The sequence below is a fragment of the Geotrypetes seraphini genome, chromosome 16 (genome assembly GCF_902459505.1).
Source record: "Geotrypetes seraphini chromosome 16, aGeoSer1.1, whole genome shotgun sequence".
Classification (NCBI taxonomy): Eukaryota; Metazoa; Chordata; class Amphibia; order Gymnophiona; family Dermophiidae; genus Geotrypetes; species Geotrypetes seraphini.
Window position 1 is genome coordinate 29851845 of NC_047099.1, and position 23202 is coordinate 29875046.

Below are 23202 nucleotides of genomic sequence, written 5' to 3' on the forward strand. Positions count from 1 at the left end.
TTGAAAATATTGAAGGAGAAGATCCAGTACAATTCCTGGAAAATCTGTTACCTAAACTGCTTCAGCTCAATTCAAAATGGCCGTTAGAAATTGAAAGAGCCCACAGAATCCCCACAAGAAAGCCTGTAAACCAGGCTGCTCCAAGACCTTTGATATTCAAGGTGCTACGCTATCAACAAGCTCAAGAAATATTAAAAATGGCAAAAGCAAATAAAAACTTGAATTATAAAGGATCAAAACTAGTTTTAGTACCGGATTTTGCTAAATATACTGCTAACATAAGAAAACAATTCCTCACATACAGACAGCAGCTGAAGGAAAAAGGATACATATATGGTCTATATTATCCATCCACTATGAGAATATCCAGTGGAAATAAATCCATATATTTTCAAGACCCGGCAAAGCTGAAAGAATTTCTGGCACAAAAAGATCCTAAGTTTATATAAAAAACAGAACAATTCAGCTGAAGAAAGAAGAAAGAAGAAAGAAGAATGAAGATGGAAAAAAATGAAAATAAAGAAGATTATTAAAAAAAAAAAAAAAATATTTTTTAAGACATAAGAAATGTTACTAACTGGAAATAGTATTTATTGGAATAATGGATGCAATAATATAATAATATTTAAAAATCAGCATCCAATATTATTAATTATTATTATATTAAAAAAAAAAAAAAAAAAAAAATATATAAAAATATTTATTATCAAAATATAAATAAAAATTATATATAAAATACAAGTTTTAATCAAATTAGATAATACATTTAATTATATAACATATTAAATTATTAAGATTAAGTAATAATAAATGAGTAACAAAGAAATTATCATTAAATATTGAAAAAAAAAAAATTTTGTAATTGTTATATTGAGAATAAGATTTAATAATGAAATATATTAATTTATTATAAAATCAATATTTTAACTCTGTATAAGGAAATTATAATTTTAAGAAATATATATAAGAAAAATAATTGATTATTTACAGAAATAATTAACAAAATAGATGTCTAATAAATATTTTATTTTATTTAATTATTCAGTCATAATAACTTATTATGATAAATAAGAAAATAAGTAAATGAATGATAGATATTTAATAAAATATGAATTTATTATAAAACTTATGTATTGACATAAAATGTATATTTTAATCAATTATTCATTCAAATTAATTTATTATGAAGATGATTTATGAAAATGATTGAAACACATTATTATTAAGATTCATATTATATATTTATATTAAAAATGGATATACTTAATTTATATGAAGATATATAGAGATATATATAGAGAATAAGAGCTACATTTGAAATATGTTTATCTATTAAGAATATTATATTATATGTATGCATATTGAATATAATTTATGATTCAAATATATATAAATTTCATATATTTATAAAATTTTATAGATTAAATGAATATAATTTTTAAGAATATAAGGGTAGAAATATAAAGAATGTATTGAATTCAAAAATATGTTTTTAAATAATATAATGAATTATTAGTTGCCTGGAGATGGAGTTGTAGGTTTTGCATGACCAATGCGTGTTCCAAATCAGAATAAGATAAAGGGTGGGAGGGGAGGGAAATTAATGGGTGGGATAGGGGATAAATTTTTAATGAATGTGCTAGGAACTAATCATATAAATAATCATAGAATAGTGGATAAATATTGGATAAATATAATTATTAATTAGATGGATCTAAAAATGTATTCACTGAATGTCAATGGTTTAAATCATCCTATTAAGAAGAAGAAATTGTTATCGTTCCTTAAAAATCAAAATGCGGACATTTACTTTATTCAAGAAACTCATCTATCGGAAATTGAATCAAAAAAATTATCTGGAGGTTTTATTTCTAAATGTTTATTTGCACCGGCTTTAAAGAAAAAGGCTGGAGTGGCTGTTTTAATAAATAAAAAATGTAATGCAGATTTTAAATTAATTAATTATGATCCCTTAGGAAGATGGGTACATGTCGAAATGGTTCTGGGAAATACTACCCTGAATTTATTCAATTTATATGCTCCTAATACGAATCAAATGGAGTTTTTTAAACAAATTCAACAGTTGCTTTTACCACTGGCTACATCTAATTTAATAGTAGCAGGGGATTTCAATGCTGTAATGGATCCGATATTGGATAAAAAACCAAGTAAAGTTATAAAATCATTAGGCTTAGATAATTTGATACTATCTTGTGATTTAGTAGATATATGGCGAATTCTTCATTTTAATGATCAGGAATTTTCTTTTTGTTCTCAGGTCCATAAATCTTTTTCACGAATTGATTATATATTTGTTTCTAATAATATAGCGCAGCGTGTCTTAAAAGCAGCAATTGATTCCATTATAATTTCAGATCATGCTGGTGTGTGGATTAATCTTCAAAATTATGATGTTGAAAATTTTGATTTAATTTGGAGATTTAATAATGATTTATTAGAGGATTCAAAATTTCTTGAAGACTTTAAAATAAAAATGCAAGAATTCTTTCAATTTAATGAATCAGATGATATTAATGCTGAGATTTTATGGGATGCTTTTAAAGCAACTATGAGAGGAAATATTATTTCATATTCAACATTTATTAACAAACAAAAAAAAAAACAATTTATTGAGATGGGAAAGCAAATTAAATTATTAGAAAATAAATTAATTGAGAAATGGGAAAATAATACATTACAAGAATTATTAAAATTAAAAGTTAAATACAATGAAATTTCTTCTCAAATTGTAAGAAAAGACATTTTCAACAAACAAGTACAATATTATGGAAATTCAAATAAAGCAGGGAAATTATTAGCAAACTTTCTAAAAGCAAAGAAAAGAAAATCTAAGATTATTGCAATTAAAGATACACAAGGTAATACACATACCAACACAAAAGATATTATAACACAATTTCTTGATTTTTATAAAGAATTATATACTTCCAATTCTTATAAAAATAAAGAACAAGACGGATTAACTTTCTTAAATTCATATATTGGACCAAATATTCCAGATCATATAAAAGGAAGTTTAGAAGAACCTATATCTTTAAAAGAATTAGAAACAGCATTGAAGTCTCTTAGAGTTGGATCCGCTCCAGGTGGAGATGGGTATACTGTTGAATTTTATAAATTTTTCCAAAATATTATATTACCACATCTGTTAAATCTATATCAATATCAATTAAAGAATGAAAAAATTTCTGGTACTATGGCAGAATCGATAATTATAGTCTTACCAAAACCAAACAAAGATCCTACTCTGGTATCAAATTACAGGCCTATTTCATTATTGAATGTGGATAATAAATTAATGGCTAAAGTATTAGCATTAAGATTGGCAAAAGCTCTCCCTTTCATTATTGATGTACATCAAACAGGATTTATTGCTAAAAGACACTCATCAAATAATACTAGATTAGCATTCCACTCATTAAATTTAGCAAAAAATATAAATGATCCAGCTTTTTTAATATCTTTAGATGCAGAAAAAGCTTTTGACAGAGTGGAATGGAATTTTATATACCAAGCTTTACAATGGTTTGGTATAGGATCCGGTTTTATTAAAATGATTCAGACATTGTATAGCTCTCCTGGAGCAAGATTATATATTAATAATAATTTATCAAATAGATTTAACTTGCATAGGGGAGTTAGACAGGGATGCCCTCTGTCTCCTTTACTTTTTGATATTGTCCTAGAACCTTTATTAATTGCAATAAACAAAACTAAGGAGATAGAGGGAATATCATTTACCAGTTTTGAATTTAAATTATCTGCATATGCAGATGATATATTATTATATTTAAGAAAACCGGAAACTACTATTCCATGTATACTAAATTTAATAGAAAAATATGGTACTTTTTCTGGATATAAAATTAATTGGAATAAATCTGAAATTCTCCCAATAAATGTTCATTGTACCAAAGGATTATTTGACCCATATTCATTTATTTGGAAAGAGGATGGTATAAAATACTTAGGAATTATGATCAAAAATACAATAGAAGACACAATCAAAGAGAATGAAAAACTTTTATTAAAAAAAATAACAGAAATGTGTGAGCAATGGAATCCATTACATCTTTCTTGGTGGGGAAGAATTCAAACAATTAAAATGATGATATTGCCTGTGGTTTGTTACCAAATGAGTATGATTCCAATATTTTTTCAGGGGTCATTTTATAAAAAACTTAATAATATTCTTACAAAATTTGTTTGGTGTGGGAAAAGACCAAGAATCGCTTTAGTATCATTACAAAGACCAATTGTGGAAGGGGGGGTAAATTTTCCAAATTTTTATAGGTATCATCAAGCCTATATCTTAAGACAGGGTATGTATTGGATCCTCCCAGACCTTTTAGAAAATGTACCAGATTGGCTATATTTAGAATGGCGGCTCCTGTTCCCTTTATATCCAGAACAATTAATAACCATAACAATGCCTAAAAAATACAAAGACCACAGAATTTTATTTGACACTTGGAAAACATTGAGATATATCAGTAATCTATCACCAGAACCTATTATTAAATCTCTAACTCAATCAATATGGATAAACTCCAGGATCAGAATTGGCGGAAATAAAATCGTCTGGAAACAATGGATAAATGCAGGAATAAGAACATTGAATGATGTCATATCAGAAGGATCACTGCTTAGTTTTTCACAATTGCAAAACAAATTTGGTTTAAATAAAACACAATATTTTAAATGGATGCAATTGAAGCAGGCCATTCAGGTAGGGTTCCCTGAATGGAAAAATCTAAATAATCAATATAGCCTACAGGTTCTATGTTTCCAGACGGATTTTTTGGGTCACCAAGCCGCAAAATGGTACAAATTGATATACGGATTTTTAAATAAAAAAAAGAAAACAGGTCTTAGAGATATTTGGAGTATTGAGATTGGACAGAAAATTTCTGAATCTCAATGGCCAAGATTTTGGTCCTGGAGATTAAGATCTACAAGGTCAGCATCTATGAATCAAACATGGTTGTTCTTATTACATAGAGTGTTCTGGACCCCAACGCGCCTGCAAAAAATAGATAGTACTAGATCTAATAGATGCTGGCATTGTAAATTAGAAATAGGGACGTTAGATCATTTAATCTTTTTCTGTCCCTATGTAAATGCTTTTTGGAATTCAATTTGGCCCCAAATTAATAAATTACTAGAAAATCATGTAGGACTCTCATATGACACCATATTATTTGGCACTGCAATGAGAAATATGAGTCCGATTTCAGCAAATAATAATAAGCTATTACTGATATTAACAGGAGTCGCCATGCAACAAATTACCCAAAATTGGAAAGATTACACCAAATTAAATTACACATTCTGGTGGAATTCTGTTTGTCATATTTATAAAATGGAAAAAATAATAGCTTTACAACAGGGAAATCTTCTTAATTTTAATAAAATTTGGCAACCATTGACAAATTATTCTAATAATTAGTTCTTAGCACAAGGATAAATAATTATACATGAATGGGGTGGGTTTTGAATAATTAATGAAATATATTATATAAGAAGGGAATGGGATTTATATTATACATATTATTGTATAAGTGTTATCATATTATATTTCAACATGATGTATTATTAATGATAATATTTAAGAAATGTAATAATTAATTGTATATTATATTACTTAAATAATGTAAGAATGGAAAACTTATAAATAAAAATTTAAAAAAAAAAAAAAAAAAAAAAAAAAAAAGAAATTATTTTTATAATACATGTTTTATGCACTGATTGTATGAGTTAAAAATGAATAAGGATTTTGGAAAACAAACAAAAAAATAATAATTGTATTTTGAAAATGGAATATTTCAGTTATAATATTGTCTTTTATTGTTGTTTCTGGATTATATAAAACTGTAATTTTTTATACACTTTATTTCATAGGCTGAAATGCTGCTTCATTCTCTATTTAAGGTATGAATAGAAGTGGCAATTTCCAGGTCCTTGCCCTTCATTTTCAGTGGCTAGCAGCAGGTATACACTGTTCTGTGCTCTACTCACAAATGGCTGAAAGGAAAGTGCATCAGTTGACCATGATGTCAGTAGTACATGCAGATTTTCTTTTGCTTATGGCCCCAAATGAAGATTTTGCAACCCCCATAGTTCTGAAATGGCTTCATGTTCTAGTATAGTGCTACATTACAGCACTATACATCCTGAAAAAAAGTTAAGCTGCCTGTGAGGTAATACAACCGGAAAGGACTAGAACTATTGGAAAAATGACAGATTAAGTTATAACTTTTGGTAAATTTAAGAAGATTTGGAGACCATTAGCAGATTTTTGTAATGATTAATAACATTTTCCCATAATAAGATATTTGTTAAGAGGGGATGGGGGTGGGTATTATTTTATTTATCTCATAATATGTATGAATTAATTAATACATTTTGATGTATTAGGTTAGATTTTAGGTAGGGAGGGATTGGGGGGTTTTCTATTTTATTTACATTTGTCATATTTATTAAATGTATTACATAATATTTAAATCATTATAAAATATGAATACAAGTATGATATATTGTACTTAAAGTGTTCATGAAGAAAATCAAGTGTATATTTATAAGATTATATGAATTTTTCTGATACACTTGTTGTAATATGCAAAACTGAATAAAGAAATTTAAACCAGTGTTGTAGCTCCAGAGGACCAAATGCAGGAAACGCAGACCAGGAACTGTGTCTGAAACATCCCCTATCTGTCACTGTTCTCTTTCCCTGTCTCTGAAGTGTTCTATTACAGCCCAAAATCTCACACAGAAGGGCAGGAGACAGAAATATTTATCGTACTCAGAAGAGCTGAGGGCATGGGTGGTCTGCCAGCTCTCTCTAGCTCCACCATGATTTATAGAGGGGCATTGTTATGGGTCACACTTGCAATCTTTCCATGCCACCTGTCAGAACTGTCTGTCAAAAGCAGCATTAACCCCAGCAGCTGCCCTACTGTCCCTCTCCACAGCCAATCCATAAACTATCCATTCCCCTCTACAGTAACACATAAAAATCACTTCCAAGAAACAGACACAAACTACTAGAGGGAGCAAGAGGAAAAAAGAAGGGCAATAACCAGACATATAGAAACCTATGAGGGGTGAGAAAACGCTGGGTAAAGCAGTTCCAATACAAAATCTGCCCGGGGAGATAAAGGGGGAGGAGAAGAAAGTAGGGGCAATAAAAGCCTCTTTTGTTTAATGTATACTTTTGTTCAAACGTTTAGGTTCAAACGATTTTATTGTTGAAAGCAGCAAAACATCAGAAGCAGACAAATGATATCAAAGTCGAATAAGGAACAATGAAGCAGCTTCCGCATTTTCTAGGTACATAATGCTGTTTATCACTTATTTAACTATTCCACCTAAAGACCTAGGTCAAATGACACTAGCAACGCATACCAGGGCCCTGGACTCTGTGGAGCCCTGGCACAGTCCATCCATCGTTCTTCCCTCTACTCGGACCGAGAACTGCAATCAGAGTATACCCCCTCCCCCATCCCATAGCACAAGCCGAAATCCAAAGAAACCCCCCAGGTAGTCTCCACCCCGTCAACTTCAAACTGCCCGGATTAAGACAACCACCGTAATATTGCACTGCGGCCCTTTGGGTGCAAGGACTGCAAATAGGGTTCCCAGATGTTCAAGAACAAAAGCTTCCGCTTCTGTGATATTCAAATGTTTAATTGCAAATGATATCCAACAAGAGGTTCTCCTTGATAAAGATCGGGATCCAGCACTTACCTTACCAAATGTGCGCCTTGCGGCAGTGACAGACTAATTTCATAGGCATAACAGAACTTAAGTCAGAATACTGATTGATACACAGGCAGTACAGAAAACTTTTTTGGCTTCCTGTAGGCACACGGAGTTACCTTTCTCAAGGTAAAGATGAACTGCAAGGGGTATTTTCAAGTGTTTTCCCTGGTATGGCAGATTTTGCAGATGGTTAAGACTTCCTTTATATGTTTGCTGAAAGTTTGAGGAGCTTTTCACCTCCTTGATTTATCCACTGATAACCAGTGTTGAACCAATTGCCCCCCTTTATCGACAAACAAGGAGCCCTATCTGCCTTCCAATTGGGATTTAGGAAATTCCACAGTACTGAAACCGTCCTTTTCGACTGCTAGAAGCGTATGGCCAAGAGTAATGATGTCCTTCTAGTGCTGCTGGATCTCAGCGCAGCTTTTGACACTATCGACCACCCTCTCTTCATTGAACAGCTCTCTGAAATCTGAATCGGAGATACTGCGCTAAGATAGTTTGCCTCCTTCCTGAAAAACAGATCCCAATGCGTTCAACTCAACGATGTGCTATCAAAAACAGAGACCGATCAAATACGGTATTCTGTAGAAGGCTCTGCTATCACCCCTATTATTCAATCTCTTCATCAGACCTGTCCTAGACAAAGCCCGCAAATATTAAATACAGATCCACTCCTTTGCGGATGTCATAAAACTGTACCTACTGCTAGGAGAAACCCATGATGCCCAGATCACATCAGAGGAGAAGCTTTGGGGCAGTCATGCGGGACTTGTGAGAACACTGCCGCATCCATACACCCAGAAAAAGAAAACTCTATAGAACGCCCGTGAAGGTGAGGGGAGGGAAGTGGCTCAACGAAGGGAAAAGGTTGAGTGGCGCTGAAGGGAAGTGGAGGGAGAAGGGGAGAAGATGCTGGTTGGAAGGGGAGCATGAGAGAGGGGAATAGATGCTGAAAGTGGAGAGAGAATGAGCAGATGCTAGAAGGAAGTGGGGAGGAGATGCTGGATGGGAGGGGAGAAAAAGAGGGGAACAGACACTGGATGGGAGAGGATAAAGAGAGTGGAACAGAGCGATGCCAGGAGGACTGTGGAGCCAAGACTGAGGCCACGGGAGCTTCACTGGAGCCTCATAACTTACAGTAGCCACTTCAGATTCCTTCAGAGAGCTCTGTATCAAGGTTGCTGCTGGTGGAGAAGAGGTGTTGCATCTATCCAATGTCAGGAGCTTCTTTTTATGGCCTGTCAAATCTGCTGACTTTCTCTTTGACAACGGCTTCAGCAGCAAATTGCTTCCCTCCCCTTGTGGTACTGAGACAGGAGCGAGCAGCAAATGTTCTGGTCTGGCGGCCTTCTTTGAAGTTCCAGCGCGAAGAGAAGTTGTGGGGGGAAGCGCCATCCATCACGGTAACTGAGAGGAAAGAATAACATCTTTGCGGTCCTAATGCCCTCATCTAATACCGCCATTGATGAGAAGAAAGGTAATTATCTTGTCCTCATCAATGCTTTAACGTTGTATGCTACCTTTACCTCCCCCCCTCCCCCGTTTGAAGAATTATAAAGAAAGGGCTTTTTCTAGTCTTTTTTTTTAACTCTAACTTAGGATTTATCTTGGGGGGGTCCCTATTCTCTTTTTTTTTTTAGGAAGAGAGGGGGAGAGTTGCGACCTTTCAGGAGCATCCGAAGAAAAAATTGACAGGGCGAAGGGAAGGGCTCTAGGAGCAGGGTCCCCTTGCTCACGCCCAGTAAGCTCAAAGATTACCATTAGCTAGGGGAAAGCATCAGCACTCAGGCTCAGCCAGAGGACTTCACCTTCAAGTGTGCCTGCATATCCCCTGCTGTCTCCGGAGAAAGGATATTATCAAAGTAAGAGTAAGCTTCATGTTCCATATCTTCCTGTTAAACCAGTTCAGAACAATGAGATGTACTAAAGCTTTTTCCTCAGGGAGGGTCAAGACAATGCTCTTTCCAAAACAACCCTGCCAAAATTACTTCAGTCTCAGAGATCAACTTTATGTCTGATGAAAGAATGCCGTGATAACCAAGCAGCTGCTCTACAAATATCCTCTGGGGTCACTGCTCTGGCTTCTGCCCAAGACGCTGCCTGTCCTTCGTGGAATGAGCATGACACTGCAGAACCATTTTCTGGCTGAGAATGAACATTGCTTCAATAACCAATGCACTGAGTAACATAAAGGTTGCCTAACCCTTATACTGACCACCAAGGAAGACAAGGACATTATCATACTTTGAAGGAATTATGATTTATAGGTAACGGAGGACTCTGCGAATATCAAGAAAGATATAGTGGCACTAGAAAAGGTTCAAAGAAGAGCAACCAAGATGGTAAAGGGGATGGAACTCCTCTCGTTTGAGGAAAGACTAAAATGGTTAGGGCTCTTCAGCTTGGAAAAGAGACGGCTGAGGGGAGATATGATTGAAGTCTACAAAATCCTGCAGAACAGATACAAGTGGATCGATTTTTCACTCCGTCAAAAATTACAAAGACTAGGGGACACTCAATGAAGTTACGGGGAAATACTTTTAAAACCAATAGGAAGAAATATTTTTCCACTCAGAGAATAGTTAAGCTCTGGAACACGTTGCCAGAGGATGTGGTAAGAGCGTAGCTGGTTTTAAGAAAGGTTTGGACAAGTTCCTGGAAGAAAAGTCCATAGTCTGTTATTGAGAAAGACATGGGGGAAGCCACTGCTTGCCCTGGATCGGTAGCATGGAACATTGCTACTCCTCGGGTTTTAAACAGGTACTAGTGACCTGGATTGGCCACCATGAGAACAGGCTACTGGGCTTGATGTACCATTGGTTTGACCCAGTAAGGCTATTCTTATGTTCTTATGCAGAATCTTATCTGTTAGAAGGCTTCTGGAAGGACAGAAGAGTGATTCACATGAAATGGAGATACTGCATTCAACAAAAAAGATGGAAAAGTACGACTGGAAACCAAATCCACCAAGATAGACTTAATAGGGATTCCTACAGGAAAGGGCTTGCAACTCTAAAATTCACCTAGACGAACAGGTAGCAACCAGCAATTCCATTTTCAAGGAAAGTTCTTTCAAGGAGGACTGTCAGAGAGGCTTGAAGAGAAGGCCTGCCAAGAAGGACGGCACTAAGTTGAATACCACTGGTACAAGACTACCCTAAAGAATGGACAAATCTGCTTGACCCCAGTAAAAAATGCATAACATTTAGCTGAACTGCTATGAAAAACACACCAACTTTGTCCCTGAAATAAGAGAAGGATGCTACTTGAACCTTAAGTGAATTAAAAGGTCAAACCTTGCTCCAACCATCTCTGAAAAAAGGAGGGATAGAAGGAATACAAAGAAAAGAAGAATCCAACGTAGTCTACAGTGAAGCAAGCAAAAAACAACGAACAAACTGCAGATAATGTACAAGATGCAGGCGTTGTTTATTAAACCAATCAAAATGCAGTAAGATATACAACCTTATTGCCAACCAAGGGACCCGACATGGTCCATGTTTCGGATAACACGCCTTCTTCATGGGTCCATGGTGGTTAAGGTTTGAAACAAAACCGCACAAAAGATAACAAACGCCTATGTAAAACCAATGTAGATAAGCATATACTACGCAAGTTGGTTTTACATAGGCGTTTGTTTGTTATCTTTTGTGCGGTTTTGTTTCAAACCTTAACCACCATGGACCCCTGAGGAAGGCGCGTTATCCGAAACATGGACCGGTTCAGGATAGAAGGAATAGCTTGCAAACTGAACACCAGTACTCAAACACCTTCCACATTCTAACATGTGCTACAGATGTAGTAGCAATGACAGACTGAAGACCTTACTCTATGCATCTGTTATCAATCTCTTAGGCTACTGTCAACTCTTACTGGCTGGGGTCCATGACATCAAACTGAAAGTTTATACAAAATACAAGTACATGCTAAAAGATATTACCCTCGGCTTTAGGAATAACATTGACTCCCAATTCAAGTCATACTAAGTTTAAGATTCTGATTCTACCATTTTCCCAGCCTACCCACACTCTTTTTTAATCCTGTAATGCTGGGAAGTCATGCAATGCTGAACTAGAGAGCATTTGAGCCATCTTTCAATATTTATAGTATATATAAAGAGAATCTCACTTTTTACCCCAAAACAGTTCACTCCAACTTAGATAGTATAATAGCGCTAAATATATCAATGTTTTATCAATTCTTTCTTAGTCCAGTTTCTTTATAACAGTACATCATGCTGTAATGTCCAGTTCCCCCGACCTTGAGAAAGTTCAGCGAAACGCATCAGGAAGGGGAATGGACTTTGAATAAGCTAAGTTTATTATTTATATATTTATATAAAATAATTGAAATAAGTAAATATTTGGGAAATAGTACTTGGAATCATGAAGAATCCCACCACCTGTATCTATTGATAAGGGTGGATATCTGAATTCATATGATGTACTGTTGTAAAGAAACTGGACTAAGAAGGAATTGATAAAACATTGATATATTATCTAGCGCTATTATACTATCTAAGTTGGAGTGAACTGTTTTGGGGTAAAGAGTGAGCTAGAGAGCAGGCATAAGAGTGGAGAATACACCCAATTCCCTTAGAGCAAATCAATTTAGCTCCTTGGCTAACATCATTCTATACTAAGCATTTATTTCCCAGGAAGTAGTAGAAATTACAACAAAACTGCTGAGAAAAGAACAGAAGAGAGACACCAGAAGGAAACAAAGATGGTGGATGGAGACACAACAGGTGCAAACTCCGTCAGTTTGGGCTGGGTGGCCAAAATCATCAATGAAGTGAAGTTGGCAGTCAAGACATCAATGAAAAAAAGAAATTGCAGAAAATTTCAGAAAAGCTAGACACATTGGATGGACCCCGAGAGACTATGAATATCGACAGCAGGTCTCTGACCTAGAAGATCAAGTGCAGCAAACAGCAGATTTGCACAATATACCAAATTAACCAGTTAAGAGGAAAAGCTGGACATCTTGAAAATTGCTGGCACCATGAAAATTTATATCTTATGGGTCTACCTGAGCAGAGTTAGAAGTCTCTCTTTCAATCATTGGCAGGTCCATTATGAATTGAACAAGCACATCATTTGGGCCCCAATGGTGGTGATCATCAAGCTTCTAAACTACAAGCATATAAATGAAAGGCCCTTTTCCCTGCAGGAATGCAGAATCTAATTGAATGATGCAACAAATGCATCATTTTGCACGGGGACTATGTGGAAAAGTGATATGTTCAATTGCTCAGTTACTTCTATTAAAGCCATTAAATGTATTTGGCCTTTACTTACCCACGTACTTGCGTCAACTCTCCTCTTCTTATAATTTCAGGAAAATGTTAGACATATCTCTTCTTTTTGTATTCCTCATGATCTGTGTCTATTAATGTTCTTTGAATCTCATTATAAATGTAAAGATGGATCTTGAAATCTTACTGTAAACTGCAATGAATCTTTGCCAAAATTTTGTGGGATATAAGAAACTGGATGGTAGCAGGAAAATGACCCATTTATGATAAATAGGGAGTCACAGAATGGAGATGAATTAAACCTACCAAGGAAATGAAGTCTCACCTGTAGAGGAAGGGATAGGTGAGCTAAACCTACATTGAACAGCAGTTGGTGAGGGAAAAATACAGTACACTGGAGCTTGCTGGGTAATGTAGGGATATAGAAGTAAGGGTCAAGGGGAAATAAGAAGCAGAACAGGCTACAAAAGATTTAGGGTGTGGAGTAAGATAAGAACTATTAAATTCCCTGACCTCAAATATAAAACATAAATTATGCCTTTGCAAAAGGAGAAAAAAAAATTATAAGGTACAGAGAGAGAGTGATGGGGGGTGGGGGAAGAGGACAAGGAGCAAGGTATGTTCAAAAACTGTTTATTGGTCAAACAAAAAAAAATACAATCCAAAATCACAATGGGAACAAGAAACACAGACCAATTTTCATACCCCCCCAAATAAAAAAACACCCCACCCCCTCCCCCCACCCTAAAGAAGAAAAAAAAAAAAGCAAAAAGGCATGGAGCAGCATGAGAGCAAGGTATAAAGAAATTAGGGGAAGTAAAAAATATTGATGGAAAAGAGGTGTGGTGTAGATGGGCTGAGGGACTGGTTGGAGAAAAGTGTTATTGACAGACTAGATCAGGGGTCTCAATGTCCCTCCTTGAGGGCTGCAATCCAGTCAGGGTTTGAGGATTTCCCCAATGAATATGCATGAGATCTACGTGCATGCACTGCTTTCAATGCATATTCATTGGGGAAATCCTGAAAACCCGACTGGATTGAGGCCCTCAAGGAGGGACTTTGAGATCCCTGGACTAGATAGACTTGACTTTTGATTTGTCCGCATTTAGATACAGGCTGCACCAGGTGCATTTTGCTTTCCTTTGCTGGATAAGAGGAAATTTGTTGTAAGTTTTCAAGTTGGCTCCTATGCTAGCCACCACAAAGAACTCCATTGCTTCCTGACAATTACAACACTGTCAACAGTCACTGGACCCCGGGGGAATGCTGCACGGTGGCAGCTGTGTTAGCCCACTCTAAAGGTTAATAAATAAAAAATTCAGAAAGTAAGGCGACACTTTTTTATTAGACTAATTTAGGGGCTCACTTACTAAAGTGCATTCCCGGAGAGGTGATAAGACAGAGTACAATTCTGGGGTTCAAAAAGGGACTGGACGACTTCCTGGAAGCGAAGGGGATAACAGGGTACAGATAAAGGTTTACTTTACAGGACATTGAGCGAACAGGGTATGGACATTTTAGGTTAGGTAGGGAACACTTACAGGTCATGGACCTGGGGGGCCGCCGCGGGAGCGGACTGCCGGGCACGATGGACCCCTGGTCTGACCCGGCAGAGGCAGTGCTTATGTTCTTATATAAGAAGTTAACATGCAGTTAATGTGTGGTAACAGGCTACATGTTTCAAGTTTATTTGAATATTTGATTAAACGCTTATCCTAAGGTCCAAAGCGTTGTACAATAAAATTTAAAAATTTATGAGGTTACAGGAAGACAAACAGCTTTAACTAACTTGACATCTTAAGTCATTAAGAAACAATAGGAAGGGGGGTAGAACTACAATTTTTATATAGAAAAGGTACATAAAAGGGAAGCACAGTAGGGAGGGGGAAAGTTAAAATTGCTGGGCTTATATCGAATATTCAGTTAAAGGCGTCTTTAAAAAGAAAACATTTTAAACTGCTTTTAAACTTCTGCAGGTTTTGTTCAGATCTTAAGTATATAGGAAGAGAATTCCAGATCATTGGTTGTTTTGAAGTCGTTTGCCTCTTACCATGCATTGCCACATTTTTCTGAAATTTTCTGACAGGGCGTGGCATGGGCAGAGAAGAGACGTGGAAGTGTTAGCCACAGAGTTAATAATGTGGGAGCACGTAGGGATCTATAAACAGTGCCTTAGTGCTGCAATTGAGGCTGCCTGGCAACACCTAACCTAAATTCATTCAAATAGCTTAAATAGCGTAGTAATTGAAGTTAATTGAACAACTGATTCAAAATATAAATGTTAGGTGCAGAATTCCGCACAGCGCCTTCTGACGCATACCTGAAAAGTAGGTGTGGTTATGGGCAGAGAACAGGCATGGTTGAATTAGGCATCGCTAGGTGCCGGTCTACAATTTTTGTTGAATATAAACAAAGCTGATTGATGTTTGCAATGTGTTGGAAAGTGTATTGTAAACTTTGACCTCTACTGTGTATGTTTTCTTGTAAATCAATTGAAAATGAAAAAACTACAGAGAATTTCAAAAAACAAACTGAAACGCAATAGAAAACAAACTTATATCAAGTAAATTTGATTACCCAAGGCACTACTGTATTCATTTTTCGTGCCCTTACTGGGGCGATGTGTTCATCATCGGTCTTAATAAAGTGACGTGTGATGAGCGATATTCATTTTCTATTTTGTTTTTAATAATATTGTACATTGCTTTGATATGCTATGCAGGACAGGTGGTCTATCAAAGTTTTTAATAAACCATAAATATAAACTTACACCTGCTTCAAAGGTGTAGATTTATGCATGGATTTGCATATGTTATTTTCTTCCCACTTCTTTATTATTTTCAATACTTCAAACACCTTGGTATTAGATAAGGTATAGGGGGGGTGGGATTGGGAAAGATAATTGTTAATTGTTTTAGTATTAATAAATGGGTGGGTGGGAAGGGATTCTTTTATATTTACAGTGGTACCTCAGTTTACGAGTGCACCGGTTTGCTGGTGCCGGTGCGGAGGCTACATCAAAGTAAGAAAAGAGAGTTTGGGTGGGTTGGGGGGACCTCAGGTCGCAGTGGGGAGGTGCCCAATGGCGGCTGGGGGATGCCCGATGGCGGCAGGGGGGGTGCCCGATGGCGGCAGGGGGGTGCCGGATTGCGGGGGGAGGGTGGTGGAGGGTGAGAACCTATCAAAGCGAGTTTCCATTATTTCCTATGGGGAAACTCGCTTTGATAAAGGAGCATTTTGGATTACGAGCATGCTCCTGGAACGGATTATGCTCGTAATCCAAGGTACCACTGTATATATTTTAAGGATTATAAGTAAGATTGTCAAGTGATTTGTTTAAAAATTTTCTGATTGAATATTATACACTTGTTGTAAGACTTGAAAATGAATAAAGATTTTTTTAATATATTATTTTCAATACTTACAATAAGTGTAACAGTAAATACAACATTTTATACTCAAATATCACACTTAATATTCTTATAATATCCATTACAGAATTAATCCCCCCTAAACAATCACAATGCCCATACATAAAATATCTATAATCATCCATATCAATTATTCAAAATTCATTAACCTATCAACCCACCACCTCCCCCCTCCCGGATGTGCATATTTAAAGGGCAAAATACTATTTAAATGTTACAATATTTTGTTAATGGCTCCCAAATCTCCTGAAACCTCTTAAAATTCCCTTTCTGAATGGCCAATGTCCTTTCCATTTTATACATATGACCAGGGCTGTGGAGTCGGAGGAAATTTCGGGTACCTGGAGTCGGAGTCAGAAGTACAAAAAACTGAGGAGTCGGAGTCAGAACATTTATCTACCGACTCCATTTTTGAACTTGGCATACCAATCACGAGCGATTCTTTCAGCTATAGCACCCACTATATACACAGCGCAAATGTTGTGAGCAGCTTCTGCGGCCTTAAAACCTTGATTAAAAGCAAAAAGAAGGTGGTGTCGAAAATGCTCATTTCTCTCAACTTGACATTCCATTTTAACAATCTGAAAATTAACCAGTGCTGTGGAGTCGGAGTCAAGGAGTCGGAGGAAATTTCGGGTACCTGGAGTCGGAGTCGGAACATTTATCTACCGATACCGCAGCCCTGCATATGACACAGTGAATTCCACCAAAAACTATAATTAAGCCTTGTCCAATTCTTCCAATACACAAGCACATCGCAACTCTGACCCTGCTCTGCCCAAACTATGCCCCTAGGAATGCCTATATATAGCTTTCCACAAGCCTATTTTTCATGTGAAATTAAAGAGTTCTTTTCCATGTATAAAACATGCTTTGTACACAGAAAATGTTTGTTTACTCCACAGTGACCAGTAGCAGCAGAAAATGCACTTACCATCCAGGGAAAGCCAATCCAGCTGAGTGCTTGGAAGAGACATGAAATTTCGAGCCCGATACTCAAACAGAACTGAACTAGAAATTATCTGGCTGTCCTTGGCCACTCCCAGAGTGACCAGTCCGGACTCATGAGCTGCAAGAGAACAGGAGATCAGTAAAAACAGAGAGACTTAGGGAGAGGTGTGAGAGGGCAGGAGATCAGTATGGATGCTGGAGAATGCATGAGAAAACAAGAGATCAGCAAGGAAAAGGGGGCTCAGGAAAAGAAGTGAGCGTGAGTGATCAAGTAGTACTGGGAGGATATAGCTAAAGAGATAAAAAGTATGAGATGCAAGGAGAAAGCGATGTCATCAATAGGTATGACAGCTTGACAGAGAGGCTCTGATGGGACCAGTGATAAAAGAGTTTGAAATACCTCCAAAGCAGTTTCCAAATAAATTGATAAACTAAAGAGTGAGTTTATGTGGAAACTCTGTTGGGCATCTGCAAGCAGCTAGAAAGTGTAAATATACTGAAACAAGTCCGAAACTATAAACAGTTGACTGTGAGGTGTGAATGAGACTCCAAGACATCATGTAAGGGGGAGAATGAATAAGGTGCATGATAGTTGGAGAAAAGAGGGAAGAGGATTTCTCAAGGTGTGAGGCTGGTCAAGGAAGGAGAAGAGCAAAGGAGATCAGTATAAGATGCCAGTTTGGTCTTGGAATGAAAGAGAGGTAATTGAACAGTGAGCTGTAAAAGTGCAAGTAAAAGGTAATGATGCTTCAGTAAATGCCATTTGAGGAAACGAGATGAGCACCTTATTCTATTATGCATTAATTATGTGTTTAATTTTATACTACCATTTCCCCCCAAATAAGACAGTGTCTTATTAATTTGGGGTACAAAAAAGCACAGTTACTTACCGTAACAGGTGTTATCCAGGGACAGCAGGCAGATATTCTTAACGTATGGATGACGTCACCGACGGAGCCCTGGTACGGACACTTTTAACTAGAAAGTTCTAGTTGGCCGCACCACGCATGCGCGGGTGCCTTCCCGCTCGACGGAGGAGAGTGTGGTCCCCAGTTAAGGTAAGCCAGCTAAGAAGCCAACCCGGGGAGGTGGGTGGGTCGTAAGAATATCTGCCTGCTGTCCCTGGATAACACCTGTTACGGTAAGTAACTGTGCTTTAAATGCACCTGGAGTTTAGTGCCGACTCATGGGCCATGTCCTGGAGGGTAGGCAGTGTTTGTACAGACCTGCTAAGCTCTCCTAGTGAAATAAAGTGACATGAAAGTTATATTTATATCTGTAAAGGAGGAAGGTCAGCTGTTGTCCTTTCCTTGGTGAAGATGGATAAGGGCGGTAGTTTTTCGGCTAGCGTGCGCTAATCCAGTGCGTGCGCTAAAAACGCTAGCGCACCTTCGTAAAAGGAGCTCTTAATGTGTGTGCAATGGAATGTTCTATGTTTGTTTAGAAAATAAGAGAGCTAATGTGAGGAAAGAGGCGGTAGCGGCTAGAGCACGCTATTAGAGAGTTGCGGAGACAGAAATCCCACCCATCCCCGCCAGGATCTTCTCCGTCCCCACCCGTCCACGCCAGGATCCTTTCCATCCCCACCCATCCCCACAAGGAATTACCTCCATCCCCGCCCGTCCCCATAAAAAGCAGCAATTACTTCTGACAGGATCATCAATTCCACAGTTTCTTTTGTGTCTGCGCTGCTGTTTTCCTTGTGGAATCTCTTTGATGGAACCCGTTTTTTGTTTTCTGTTCAGGTAATTCACTTATAAACCCCCTCTTTTACTAAGGTTGACGTGTCTATTATATTATATGGACGAACCCTGCTTCCAAAGCCTTCCATCCCTGTGGGAGTCCCGTTGGCTAGAAGGGGGTCCCCGTGGGAGTCCCGTGGGTTAGGGGGGATTCCAGTGGGATCCCCGTGGGATTCCCGCGATCCCCGTTCCCGTGCAGACCTCTACACACTATTCCGCGCCTTAAGGCCCTAACGCGCCTTCGTAAAAGGAGCCCAAAGGAGCCCTAAGTCTAAGTAGCCTATGTTGCCTTTATGATACACACTCTTTTCTACAGCACTGACACTCACACATGCTAAGCTATGGCAGGTCTTATTTTACACATTGCTTTAAAAACCGGCATTCAGTCAGCATCACTTTAATAGGGTTTGCTTTCTTCTGCCCAATAGCATTCTTTAATCTTTTCCTATCGTAATAAATTTTACGTTACGCTGGTTCCAGTCGTAATTATTTTAGCAAAGTTTTGTATTATTCACCGTTATCATTTATGGCTATTGTAAACATAATGTAAATAAGTCATAAGTCTGTAAATTCAAATATTTTGTGTTCCTGGCTCTTTATTAGTCCATACAGAGTGTTTATCCACGATGGCAACGACATTTCTGGAATGTCCCGTCGTCCGGGACACACGACAGGAAAAGATTAAGGCTAGTCATGTCGTTTAGCAATCCGTCCAATATATACTTTTTTTCATCAGGCATGTATGATTGGTTTAAGTGGTTTATACGCCATATTTCCCCCTTTTTGCACTACACCATATTCACACTATGTACCCAAGACATCATGTTCGAGGCATAAAAACTTGCACCTAATCACGCGCGAGGAAAACATTCACCTACGCTGGTAAGTCTGCTCTTATTACGCTATCATATTGCTTTCAAAGTCTATTGTTCAGGAGTTTGTTCCACTAATAAGGACCGATCAATATCACCTGAGTGTGATTTTATAATATGTTCTCCACTTACTGTTTAAGGTGCAAGCGCTGACCATTGCTCCGGTTTTTTTTTTTAATATGGCTTAAAGATACTTTTTTTTTTCTTTTTTCCGTTTCAAGTTTGATTTTTTTTGTTTTTTTTATAAATCTTTATTCATTTTTAAATCAAATCAACAAGTGCACAAAAATATATCATAAAGTAATTCCAATGTAGCACTGTAATATCTAACACATAAACACTAATAGTGTAAGATCCCCACTCACCCACCCTTCATCACATTCTCAACAAAATAGAATATACTATTTTATACAACATATTATAATATATCTTATTGAATTACACATCAAATCCACCCTCCCCCTTGAGTGTGCTAAATAGAACTAAGAAAGAAAAGAAAAGGAAAAGAAAAGAAAAGAATTGATGCCTATTCATCACAATATTTTTCCAATGGCCCCCATATCTTTGCAAAGTTATTATATGTCCCTTTTTGTACCACTATTGCTCTTTCCATCTTAAAAATATGGCATAACGAATTCCACCAATTTGATTTAATAATTAGCTACCGCTTCTTGTTTTTCTTTCATGGTCTCATTATTTCAATCCAGTGTTAGGATTTTGTCTCAGCATGGCGAGGAAGTCAATCGACGCACAGGCCTATTTTAATTGCTATATTAATCCGGCTGATCACATATTATGTATTCTGGCATCAACTTCAATCCAAAGTTTGGGTTATATCAGCATTTTGATTTAACTCGCTGTCCTTTCTAGACATGTCCATTTTTATTTAGTTTACTGCCGGCACAGTTTTGTATTTTTTTTTAGACACGGCAAGCTAAATTTCAGTGCACCTTAGCATGCTGGTGCACGGTTCTTTTTAGCTTTTTGACGCTGCATGGTATCTTAGCTTGAATTATGGTATAGCAGCAAATAGGTGCTTTTCAAAATGTATCAAGACTCCCCTATTACACTACCGGTATTTTTATACCATATAACTGTTACAAAGATGCTGCCTAAACACTCCTAATCTCTCGTCGCCGACTATCCATTTAGGGATCTTACCTTCATTTTATTTTCGTTTCGATTTCTAAATCAGATGTTTAGAATTAGCCTTATATCTTATGTCTTCTAAGAGCGTAGGTTATTATATCCACAAAATCTTTTGTAGAGACCAATCGGGTACGTAATTCTGTTTTACTCTCATTTTCACCTGTGACTGTCCTTCCACACTTCTCGCACACTCAGTTTTGGCTGCCTGTCAAGTCACATTTGCACTCTTTTGTTTTTGACATCTCGCATTCATCGACAAATATTTTTTTCACACCATCAAGTCTCACATTTAGGTCATGTCCACTGGGTATCGTCACTCCTTTTTATCACTGTGTGTCTTATAACTGATGTACACTCTTACCACGACTGTACTTATTTCTCACTGGATCACCATCCATTCACATGCTTTCATTTATCTTTACATTCATAGGACCCCTGAGGAAGACTTTAATGGTCAAACACAGTGTTTTTCAACCTTTTTTGGGCAAAGGCACACTTGTTTCATGAAAAAAATCACGAGGCACACCACCATTAGAAAATGTTAAAAAATTTAACTCTGTGCCTATATTGACTATATATAAAGTAATTCTCTTGAATAGGAATCAAATAAACACAAAGAAAGTATTTTATAATGCTGCCACCGCCAACAACACCGTTGGCGGCGGTGGCACTCAAGTGGCTAAAGAGCCGCAGTTTGCCGGCCTAGGGACAACACTGGAGGGTGGCCAGCTGTGCACCCCCTTGGGACGTAAACCCGGGGTGGGGCAGACCGCCCCCCCACCCTGGTATGCCACTATCTGTACCTCACTCCCTCCCTATGACCAAAAATTCTCCTTTCTTCTATTCCCCGTGTACACAACCATCTCTTTCCCTCCCTTCCTCTCTCCCAAGTCCATTTCTTCTGTGTCCAAAAACGCATTCCCTCCCCCACCTCAGCATCTCTTTCCCTCCCTTCCTCTCTCCCAAGTCCATTTCTTCTGTGTCCAAAAACGCATTCCCTCCCCCACCTCAGCATCTCTTTCCCTCCCTTCCTCTCTCCCAAGTCCATTTCTTCTGTGTCCAAAAACGCATTCCCTCCCCCACCTCAGCATCTCTTTCCCTCCTTTCCTCTCTCCCAAGTCCATTTCTTCTGTGTCCAAACACTCATTCCCTCCCCACCTCAGCATCTCTTTCCCTCCTTTCCTCTCTCCCAAGTCCATTTCTTCTGTGTCCAAAAACGCATTCCCTCCCCCACCTCAGCATCTCTTTCCCTCCCTTCCTCTCTCCCAAGTTCATGCCTTGTGTCCAAAACGCACTCCCTCCCCCCTTTTGTGTTCCGTGTTTGCCTACCAGCCCATCTTTGCAACTTTCTCAGCAAAACGAAGCTCAAGCCGCGAGGCTTGTCTTCTGCTTCCTGTCTGCCCTACCGCACACAAATAGCCGAACGGAAGTATTCTCCGACGTCAGCGCTGACGTCGGAGGGCAGGCTTTGCTTAAGCCCTCCCTCCGACGTCAGCGCTGACATCGGGGAACGCTTGCGATCGGCTATATGTTAGCTGCAGGGCAGGCAGGAACAGAAGACGAGCCTCGCGGCTTGAGATGTATTGAACTCCGCGGGTCCCCCGTCCAGCTCTCTCCTGTCCACGTGGGGCGGACCGCCCCTCTCCCTAGACTGGTGGTACTGCCCTGATGGCGGCCCTGACCGTACGGCACACCAGGCAACATCTCGCGGCACACTAGTGTGCCGCGGAACAGCGGTTGAAAAACACTGGTCAAACAGACCGTGTTGGGTCCTCTCCATTGTTTCAAGTTGTGGATGTACTGGATTGTTTTAATGATTGTGGATTCTTTTGTTTCAATAAAGCCTGCATCAGTAACATCATATTCCACAGATCTCTTGGTTTTGGATTTTTATCCAGAGTAGATGTAACAGAATTTGTATTTTGACTGTACACTTGTTACTTACTGGAAACAAGCAAAACTCCCATCCAACCAAGTGGTAAACAGGCATCCGCTATAATAAAACCCTC

At 37.8% G+C, this 23202-nt stretch overlaps 1 protein-coding gene across 6 annotated transcripts in view; it reads right to left on the reverse strand.

Annotated features, from left to right (window-relative positions):
* Nucleotides 1-23202, reverse strand: part of CAMTA2 (calmodulin binding transcription activator 2) — a 144121-nt gene that overhangs the window by 66285 nt on the left and 54634 nt on the right. For all 6 annotated transcript variants that reach the window (XM_033924889.1, XM_033924891.1, XM_033924890.1 and 3 more), the window contains exon 11: nt 17414-17548. In XM_033924889.1, the coding sequence (XP_033780780.1) occupies nt 17414-17548 (135 nt within the window). The remainder of the gene's footprint in view (nt 1-17413; nt 17549-23202) is intronic.